The sequence below is a fragment of the Pithys albifrons genome, chromosome 5, assembly GCF_047495875.1.
Source record: "Pithys albifrons albifrons isolate INPA30051 chromosome 5, PitAlb_v1, whole genome shotgun sequence".
Classification (NCBI taxonomy): domain Eukaryota; kingdom Metazoa; phylum Chordata; class Aves; order Passeriformes; family Thamnophilidae; genus Pithys; species Pithys albifrons.
In genome coordinates, this window is record NC_092462.1 from 29,608,616 (window position 1) to 29,619,597 (window position 10,982).

At 48.5% G+C, this 10,982-nt stretch overlaps 1 protein-coding gene across 1 annotated transcript; it reads right to left on the bottom strand.

Moving 5' to 3' along the window:
- Positions 1-2,505: 2,505 nt before the first annotated feature.
- On the bottom strand, positions 2,506-8,898 carry PPP1R3B (protein phosphatase 1 regulatory subunit 3B). The gene is made up of 2 exons (XM_071556076.1): positions 8,865-8,898; positions 2,506-6,052 (listed from the first exon to the last, which is right to left on the bottom strand). Exons 1-2 carry the CDS (start codon positions 8,876-8,878, stop codon positions 5,161-5,163), a joined length of 906 nt encoding a protein of 301 aa, XP_071412177.1. The 5' UTR covers positions 8,879-8,898; the 3' UTR covers positions 2,506-5,160.
- Between the last annotated feature and the right edge of the window lie 2,084 nt (positions 8,899-10,982).

The window sequence follows — 10,982 nt, forward strand, 5'->3', positions numbered from 1 at the left end:
TTAGAGAGGATCATTTGCTGATGGTGTGTGGAGAGGAAACTGAAGAACTGCTGATGGCTGTTGGGAAATGACACTCTCTATTTTCCTCCCTTCTTAATACTCATGCCACCCTCTGTTAGCAAGGAAAACATTTTCTATAGGCCACTCTCCACTTTGAGTGCCTATAAGAGCTACATTTAACAGTGAAGAAAAATTTGGTCCGGCAGCAAAGTACTAACTGGATGCATTTACACTCCCATGCTTTGGCAAAGACATGTTTCTTACCCTCTGTGTATTACCCCATTGTGGGCAGTTTTTCCCCAGTGCATCATCCTTGGATCCCCCTGGCAAACATCAAAAGCAAGAATGTGAATGCTCTGTCATCTGTACAGAGACATAGACTGATGGCAGGCTGAGCCACCCTCACTGGATTTGAAAGCAGTCAGTCTCTCTTGGATTTCCTACATTTTTGCTCATCACCTTGCCACATTCAGGCTGTGACTCCCACTGGGCTCTGCTGCTCAGCTAGCAACACAGCCTCACTTTCTGATTAAGCAGGTCCATGTCTTGAAACCTGCACTCAAGGACCTTCTTTGCTTTGTGAGCAACCCCAGAGCAAGCTTTTTCAGCCCCTTATCAGCCCTGCTCTGGAAGCTGGACAAGCCTATATTCCCCAATAAGAACCCTCTTAGCAAGCCTGAGAATGGGTTGGGAGCAGCAAATTCTCACCTGTGGTCTCCTTGTTACTTTAAAAAAACCTTCTTAAAGTTTTGACCCTGTTGTGCCAGGATGCGGGTGCAGAGAGCTTACCTCCTTTGTCACTGTATCCAGGACTTGTGATCCAGTGTGCTCTGTGGGAGGCTTCTGTGATGGCAGTGGTTTGGCAGAGCTGCTCCCCTGTAGGACAGCAGCCCCAGGACAGTGGGAGATCCTACTTGCCAAAGTTGGATGTGGAGCAGAGGAACAGCTGCCCTCCTCCCCTTTACCAAACTGTCCATGGAACACAGAATTAGGAACTTTCAACCTCCAAACACAGCCAAAATCAACATGACATCACAGCTTAGTTACCTCTGCCAAGAGGTGGCACTGAAAACCCTCAGGACAGAGAGGCTTGGGAACTTCAGAGAAAAGTTGGTGGTAGGGGGTGGAAAGCCAGGAGCATTCTAAGAGATCTTTGTGTATTATATTAACCACCAAGTGCATGGGCTTTATAAACACAGTAATTGCAACATCTGTATCCTCCAGCATTCGACACCTGAGCATTAAGAGAAACCCCAGAGCTGAGTTCTCTTGGCCCTTGCAATGCTTGCACCATCTCCTCAGCTGCCCTACATGTCTTGAACTTCCCTTACCTCTCCTACAGTAACTGTCCTGCATGGGGTTTTCAGCCACAAAACTCTTACTGGAAATGCCTGATTGCAGTTGTCTCACTCATGACCTTGGGCCAATGTTCAGATGTGAAAACAATCCTGGCCAAGCCACCCCGATCACCTGGGGATGTGCCGAGGCAAGAGCACAAATAGCTTTTAAAAGTATTTAATATTTTATCTACAACCAGAAAAGCAGTTGGATACCTTTTTAAAAAGAGATGTGTTGTATATTTGATTTAAAGAAGAACAGGGGTTAAAAAAAATCCAAAGCTTTTTAATGGTACTTAACAGCAGTTGGTTAGATGTGGAGGTAACAAAGAATTTCTGCAGAAAAGGGAGTGGAAATGGTTGCCAAACAAATTAAGCCTTTTGCCTCATGCTGTTGTCAGGCAGGGAATCACATGCAGGGTTTCTCTCTTGCCCACTTATATGAGAAAAATTGCACGACACAACTTCTCTTTTCTAGTGCAAGGCTTTGCAGTAAGATTGGAAGAACTGCCTACATAGCTCCTCAAACCAGCGCACACCAAGACTGCTTTCCTCCCTTTCCCCCAGAGCTTTCCTTCTTCCTTATCCCTATGTGGCAAAACCCAGCCAACTCAGAGACTGATTGTTTGAAATGCAACAACACCTTCAGGGCATCATCGAGGCCCAATCTTTTTTGTCCAAGTCGGGTCAAACGCTGAAACCAGCCCTGTTTGGTATTTACACCAGTTGTTCCCTTTCTGCAAAGGGGTGTACTTGCTGCTAGTGCAGTGACAACAGGGACAATTAGCTTGAGGTGAAGAAGGGTCTGACTGTCATTTGACCCTAGTATTAGAAAAGAGCCGACCACCCTTCTGCAACACCTCTCCCAGCATCCATCACACCCCAGTACACACAGAAAGCACTGCTCCCAGACCAAGCCGGGATAGGGGAGGGGAGAAGAGGTGGAGCTGAGACAACGTAAACAAAAGCAGAAACATCCGAAAAAGCTGTTCCTAGCACTGCAAGCAGGGGAAGAGTGAAGGGAACAAGGCAATTAGTGGGGAAATTTCAGAGCAGAGACAAGGGCCTGAGCTCCTCTCTTCCCAGAGCTGCAGAGGCTCTGGAAGCATTTGTTTTGGCAGGAAGGCAGCAGGAACAGGCAGCTCTTTCCTGTTTCAGGCATCAGAATTCACTGTGAATGTGTGCTCCTCCCTGTCAATGGTCACTTGCAGGAAGCTGGACTCATGCCTGAATCACCTCCCCAGCCTCACTGGTGTTTAAGTATGATGATGGCAAGATACACAGCCAACATTTTGTTCCACCTTTATTTTAACAATCAGATAAAAACAGAACCATATTTTTAAAAGAGTCATTACATGGCAATTATAAAGTGCATTTTCCACTTGAATGTTGTGTACAAAAGTATCTTTTAAAAACCAACATGCAAAACACCCTACAAGGCACTTCCAGGCGTAGAGCAAGGAGAGCAACCCCTCACTTCTATGTTCACATTGGCAATGGAAAAAGGGGAAAGGCCACAAGTAGTATTTTTAAACTACTGTTGGTCAAATAGACAGTTCCCAGTCTAGCTTTTACTTATGGCATTGCTCTTTTAGCTCATGTTCCACATTTCTCCCTAAGCCCATCCAATGCACAGCCTGAAAACAAGCAGGCCCCATAAGGAGATTCCACCATCCACAGTACTCCAGACCTACATGCCTTATTTTGGCTCACAAACAGCTCCCCAGAGCACGAGAGCGTGCTAGGAGAACATACCTTTTCTACAGTCAGTGTCTTACAACATTAACATCATACACTAAATAAATAAAAAGTATCAGTGTCACTCAAACTTCCTTTAAGTTTAAAACCAAGCCAAGCTAGTCAACAGTCCCTTTCAGAGAGACCAGATGCAGGTTTATAAAGGCTGACTTGGGAAGCTGTTTGAACAGAGGAACCAAGCCTGATGAGCTCTGGGCTAGCAAGTAGATTCACCACCTCAACTAAGTGATCAAGCACAGTGAAGACATACATTGATTTTGCATTTTGAAAAAGCAGCAGTTGAAGGCTAGTTACTCTTCTTGCAACCTCTTGTCCCTTTTAGCATCCAACAGTGATCCCTTCTAGGTTAGAGTAAAACAGCTCGTAAGCATTTTATACAGTAGTCTCCAGAATTAAAAGCTATGTTAACAAAGTTAAATAGTCTAGCCCATTGCTTCTCTCCAGCCCATCCATAGGCTACTATAGGCACTCAAAAATTATATAAAGCTTATGCACTAGAAAATATAAGATTGCCTTGACCTCTGTTTCTACAAACTATACAGCCCTCTACCTCTGAGCTGAGGGATTAAGTTACACTTCTTGGTTAGCACCCAAGATGCTTTCTGTGCCTGTTTGTTACTGCACAAGCTTGCCACCTACCCTCAGCACACATCTAGAAGATAGGCGTGGCTCACATCCGAGAATAGTTTCGCATCCAGAGGTGATGCCAGGATAACCCCACATCTCACACTTGTCACAGTTAGTTTTTTGCACAGGTGGGATGAACCACTTTTTATGGGCAGAGGGATGCAAAGTCTGGGCATTTACAGGTTGAAATGCCATACTGCTCCAACAGCAAGGGAAGCCCAGAATGTTGCTGTACACCCAGGATAGCCACAGCATCCTCACATGTGAGCAGTGCCATGCTTTTAGCTGCCAAGCAGTCCACGGCTTTGAGTAACAAACCATTATGAGATCTTAAAAGCAACATCAGTTCCAAAGCCTGTTTATCACAAAGCATTGCTGAGATCGCACATACTACCTCTTTTTCAGTCAAGGCACTTCCATCACAGTAGGTACACAACAGTCACCTTCCTATACAGGACACAGCATAGAATAGCCATGTGGTCCCTTTGTGTTTGGCTCCTGTGCCACCTGATTAGGGTCTGCTGCAGAGAACTCTGGGCCCAGCTGGACAAAACTCTGTTTTATAGTCCACAGAAGTAACACCGGCATTTTCAGAGTCCAGCACAGCCAACAGCTGACTTCTGATAGCCATCCAGGGAAAAAAGCATCATTGATCACTTATGCTTAAAGAAACAAGAAGGTTTTGAAGAAGGCAGTCAAGGATGTTAACCCACAGCTGTGTTACAAGCACCACACAGCTACAGCTAATCTCTATTTTTGTTAACACCAATGGTATGACAGTTTTTCAAGATCATCTGATTAAACAACCGGTGACTAAGCATATCAGATCCTCTCCCACAGGCACGTCTCCTAATATGGCAGGATGTAAGGCCACATTTCCTGTCATCACATTGCATTTTCATTTCCAAAACGCTCTTTCTGCCTCCAGTAGAAAAGGCCTCACTACAAGGACATGTGCAAGTAGAGGAGTCCATTCCCAGCAATCCAATCACTATTTCCTGACAGGCAAAGGCCAGCTTTGCAAGGAGAATCCTGCAGCTGTAGTACAGCCCACTAAAAATATAATACTAGGACATAGTTTGAAAGACTCTTAATACTAGGCAGGCAATACCAAGCAGCCACCATTACACAGCTTGGATAGACAATATAAGCACTGTAGTGTTTCCCTGGAGACTGGCAACTTGACTGAAAAGGAAGAAGCAATGCTGCAGAGACATGAGCAACAGTCCCTGGTTCTTTGATCATCTGGAGAGCCAGAACTGCTTCCCTAACTATAAGCCCACTGCCAGCAGAGCACTGCACATCTGGTTTTGCTGGGAGGTTTATGCCAAGCTCTAGAGCTGCAGTTCTTCCACCTCTTCACAGACCTCATATTCAGACCAGCCCCAAGGCCTGAAGACACACCAACAAGTTAGTCAACCCAGACTTTGTCCTTGGGTCAGTAATAGGGCCCAAGCTTCTCATAGCCTGAATAACTGGGCCACTCGGGAAAGAGGCCATAGGAGCATCGAGGGCTCCCAAACCGGTCAAATGCACTGCCAAAGTCAGGGCCCTGTGGGGGACAGACAGCTTCCTGGGCAGACTTCAGTTCTGACCGTATGATCCTGTAATTGGTGCCCCTGTTGTTGTCCCAGTACACTTTCCCATTGCACTCAAAGGAAATGGCAAACTCGACCCTTTCATGGGATTGAATTCCCTCAGGCAAGCTGATGTCAAAGGAAAATGTGTCCCGATCTGACCCTCCATATGTATCCTTGACATACTGGCATGGATAATCTACAAAACTTTTCCAGGTGTCAAATGTCATCCGGATCTTCACAGTCTTTTCAAAAGCAAGATTCTTCACCTTCACCGTTCCCACAACAGATCGCTCCTTTAGCACACAGTTTTCAAGGCAGACACAGTCTGTCTCAAGGCGGTTTCTGAAGTCCAGGTAGTCCACAGAGGGCTGAACAAAATCCAGGACAAAGCTGTCCTTCTCCACTGTTGTCAGACCCACAATGCTGTCTATCAGCTCTGTGATGTTGAAAGGAATATCTAGTGGATCGTCAAACTCTGAGAACACCTTGACCATTGTCAGAGCAAAGCCTCTGCTATCTGCAAATGATACTCTCTTCTTTACTTTGTTGTGTGTGAAGGAGTTTGCTGCCTCTTCTGGTCCATTCAGCGCGGTCTTGCTACTCAGCTGGATGCAGGGCCGCAATGGCTTGCTTGGCTTTGGGGAAATTTTGCAGGCGCACTTCTCTCTTCGCAAGGGTGAAGAGCATAGGTACAGCTGCATTGCTACATCCACAGCCATTGCTTGCTTGTGAGGAAAATAGTCTAATACTCTGGAAGATGAGAAGAAAGGTCAGTTGATGTTAGAAAAGCACTTTAATATGAATTCTGTCAGACAATTGATATACCACTTCCCCTCAGCCATCCTAAATAAAGTTGCTTCTATCAACCCCCCAAATCCCTCAGGCTTAATTAAAAGCAGGTACATGCATAGCGTACAGACACATTCAGAAACATGCTACAGCAGACGGATCAGAGCCTGTTGTACTCTTGAACAAGATCTCTTCCAAATGATACAGGGACAGAGTCACCATTTGAAGACACACACAGGCGCAGCCCTACTAGGCTAGCAACAGCAGGCTCCAGAGAATTTCCAACCCAAAGCAAAGCCCATGGCTCAGTCCTGCCAAGTGTTCACAAAACCCAGAGATTTTCAAATTTCAATGCTACATAAAGCGGTATTCCTGTTGCACTTTCCTTCCTCCAGGAGAGATTCTCCCCAGGGCTTCAGAAGCTTTTGTAGGAGCAGGAATTCAGTTTGTCACAAGCTGCTGTACACAGCTGACTTCACCTTTCATAAAGCCTCAGATGTCTGGTATTTTTAAAGGCTAAGAAGCACTCATTCAGTTGAACTACATGCTTTGCTCATCACAGTCTCCCAGACCTGCTCAGTCTACAATGCCTGCAAGTAGTATTGTAAGGATACCAACAGTCTGATACAGCAGCAGGGCAGATACTTAGCCAACACTGCTCTGCACCTTTCTTTCCTCTACTCCACTTAAACAGATGTCAGCTCAGAAGGCCCACCAGCTAGTTTTACCCCCAGCACAGAGTTTGCACCTCAAGCCTCCACAACATTTGTGCCCCTGGAAAACAACCATATATTCACAGGGCTTTGCTAAATACAACTCATCTATTCAAGGTTGACCTTGGCTTTAGAACAAAGTCCTTCTCCCAGAAAGTGCAGGCCACATGCACCTCCACCATGGCCTCTTCTCCAGCACCCAGCCGATTCCTCCAGAGATGCAGTACCATCTCTCTCTGTGCACCCATTCCAGGGCAGCTGCCACCTTACCAGATGTAGCCCTGGATTTGCCTCTGCAGCTAGGCAGCTTCCAGAACATGGCACCTATTGCTCCTGCCCTTACACTGAAGTTCAGATGGATGCTTTTGGCAGACTCTTTGGCCTAGCCCTGGATGAGCCACTGGACAGATTTATCATGCACATCCTCCTCAAGTCAACTGTATTGCAGCTGACCTTAAACACAGAATATTCCCTTAATAAAAATCCTGTTTGGCTGCAGGCCAGTCTCTAAAGCTGCTCCCACCATGCAGAGCAGACTGAGCCAGCAGCAGTAGCAGTGACCACTGGCCTTATGATGCGGCAGAGTTCTGGCTGCCAAAAGCATGTACAGCCAGCTCTGGTGCTCGATTGCTGCTCCCACGCCAAGAAAAAACAAGAGTTACACTCTCCAATTCAGTGCTTTAAGTCCCCACCCTATAACACCAACACAGGAGCTCTGAGCAGGCTTTCACAGCATTCATTCAGCAAGGGCATCTGTGCATTCAGAGCCCAACACACCCAGCAGCTAACTCCTTCTGTAACCTCCTTTCAGCTCAAGGGCAGCTGTACAAGACAGACAGCAGATCCACCTGTCTGCTAACACTGTTCTGCTCATCTCTACCTGGTTTTGCCAGGCTTTTATTCATTCTCCTCTAAATTAAGGCAGCTTCCAATGCTTCTTCCCTTACTTGGGTCAGTTTCATCTGCATTGCATCTTTTCCCAGGGAAATTTATTCAGCTGGATTCTTGTAAATGTTGAGAAGTCAGGTTTCATAGGAAGCCTTGGTTATTCACAGTTTTAGAATGGAGAGGCAAGAAATATCCAGCCCAATTGCATTACTTGGAGCTTTTTTCCAAGGTAAGAACTATAGTGACAGCTTTTCATACCAAATACGAGGATAAGCTCTCTGCTTTTACAGCTCATTTGACAACGCAGACAACTTTTTCTGCACTTAAGAGCCTGCTGATGCCCAACTCGAAGTCAACAGAGAAAAGTTTCCTTTTGGGGCTGGTGATGGCTGTCTTGAACTTCAGAGGCTTTGAAGGTGGGAGCAGGGGTCTAATTTCGAGAGCTCACACAGGAAAGAAAGGTCAAGGAACCAAGCAATGCAAGGCAGGTAGACCTAGGCAGGTACAAGGGCCAATTTCTTTCCCCCTCCTCTCAAAAGAGGAACAAACTCGACTCTGCCTCTGGACCTGTCCCTGCAGCTTCACCCTCTCCAGAAAATGATGTCGCCACTCGCTTCTCCTTTCTCTATTTCTAGGAAGGAGAAGCAAGTCAGAGCATAGGCATTGCTTACACCTATATTTAGTGAACCCCGTCTGTTTCCTCCGCGATGCTCCCCGCGCTACCTGGGGACAGGTAACCCCTCTCAGAGGACTGGGCGTGCAGCAGCTGACAACCCAAAAGCCGTGACACGCAGGCGGGCGAAGCAGCGTTCGGCCGTTCTGCATTCCCTCTTCCTCCCCGACTCCAGCAGGGTCCCGCAGGCGCTCGCCCCGGGGGCAGGCGCTCGCCCCAGGGCCTGGGCGGGCGGCGTTATCTCGCTACAGCCCGCCCCTCCGCAAGCCACACCTAGCTAAGCTGCCCGGACCCAGGAGAGGCAGGAGAGCAGAGCCCGTCCGAGGGGCAGCCCCGCCAGCCCCAGGCTACTGCTCCCGGAGCAGCAGGAGCCAAGCCCGCAGGACCTCGCCCCCACCTCCCCCGGAGCCGTACCGCTCCCGCACACCCGAGGGTGCTGCGAGCCCGTGCGGGAGACACACGGGGAAGGCAAAGAGCAGCATCACCGGCGCGCCCGTACCTGGTGCAGTGCATGGGACCAACCCGGCAGCCACAACCCGCCACTGAGCGGGGGCCCCAGCCCGGCCTCTTAAGGGCGCCCGGCCCCGCCCCCACGGGCGACAGCCAATGAGTGCGCGCCGAGAGAGAGCCCGGCACGCGAGGGGGCGGGGCCATTCCCGGCCGCTCCCGGAGGGCCGCGGTGGGACAGGGGGACACGGGATACGGGGACTTCGTCCAGCAGTCCCGCCGCCCCCCTGCGCAGGGAGAGCCCGTTCTGGTGGAAGGGACAAGCTCTCTGTCAGGCCGGGGCTGCCCCCCGTCCCCCGTTGTCCCGCTGCTCCTGTGCCAGCGTGCCGTCCCTGCATGTCCAGAGTCACAGGGTCAATCAGGCTGGAAAAGATCTCTGAGGTGATTGAGTCCAACCTACGACCGAACACCACCCTGTCAAGTAGACTGTGCCACTAAATGCCACGTTCAGTCTTTCCTTAAACACTTACAGAGGTGGTGAGTCCACCACCTCTCTTCTCAGTCCATTCCAATATCCAATCACTCTTTCTGTGAAGAAGTTCCTCCTGATGTCCAACCTAAACCTTCCCTGGCACAGCTTAAGACTATATCCTCTTGCCTATAGCTAGTTGCTTGGGAAAAGAAACTGCCCCCCACCTGGCTACAGTCTCCTTTCGGGAACTTGAACAGAGTGGTAAGATCCCCTCTGAGCTGCCTCCTTTCCAGGCTAAACAACTGCAGCTCCCTCAGCTGCTCCCCGTCAGACTTGTGCTCCAAACCCTTCATTGCCCTTCTCTGGACATGCTTCAGCACCACGATGTCCTTCTTGAATGGCAGGGCCAGAATTGAGAGGGGCAGAGTAGGTTTTGTGGGTGCCGCAAGCAGGCGGCTAAGTAAACAGGAACATGTTCTTGAGACAGCAAAGCTCTTTTGGGGCACCAATCTTCCCGACTGAGCTGGCCCAAGGTGTTTGGGTGCTCAGGGCTGGGTGAGGAGGAGAGTCGCTCACACACTCATGTCTTGTGGCTGTGCTTGTGTCTGGGTAGAAACCTCCACTGGGTACTCCAAAATCTGCTTTCCAGGCCATACTTATGATGTGCAGTGGAAAAAATTCCTAGATATGTCTTCCCTCTATGAGATAAAAACACCTTCAGGGCCCAGCTGGCACAGAGCCCAGCCCCATGGGAATCCCTATCTGGCACACATACAGAGCTGGGAAGTAGTTTCCAACACCCTGAAAATATCTGCCAGGCAAGCCAATGCTCTGGCATAGACCCACGCTGCTTTGCAGGGCCAGCTAGGCCAAGGGGTCTGCCCATCTGCTCTCCTACCACCAGTTCCAATTACTGCTCCTTTGGCTGCTCCTGAGTACATGTCAGCACAGAGCCTGATGTCCTCAACAGTGTGAAAAATGTGCATGGACATGACCTCCCTGCCAGAGATGCAACTCTAGGAACAAATGCCACCTTCATGGGCAAGCAGCAGAGGCTGTAAAGCCCACTGAAAGGTGAAGATGGTGTGTTTACCTTCTCCCCATGGGAATAATAGTATTTACCTCTTTTTGTGCCACATCTGGCCTTCAACTGCACAGCTGTGAGCATTGCTGTGGTCTCTCACCTTCCTTATGGAGCAGAAAAGCAGGACTGAAGTGTCAACATTTGTTTTCAATTAACTTGTGGAAACTCAAACAGCTATTGTTAAAGTTGGAGACTTCCTGCTGGAAGTTGCCATTTAATAAATTTATTACTCTGCAAGGCATAAGGGTTTTGTTGAGGGGGAAAAAAAGACACATTTTTTTGTTTTATAAAGCCTTTTTAGATAGAGGTAATGGTAATATTTAAAGCTGGAAAAAGAGAGCTGAAAGATGTACCCGCTGCAGGAGTCTTGTAGACTTTATAGTAATATTTCATGTGCTGAGGGTGTGGTGGGATTTCAGCATGTGGTATAGCAGGGATGAGTGAATCCATGTTCAGATTTGCCCAGGAGCAATAGACAGACATGGGATAAAGTGGTCCCTGCTCATGGGCCCTCTCCAGTGCTGCCTCCCCTTCTCCAAGCAGGGACACTGCAGCCTGGCTCAGCATTGCTGTCTGGGGAGGTTCAGGTGGAAGTGGTGATTTTAATGGGATAA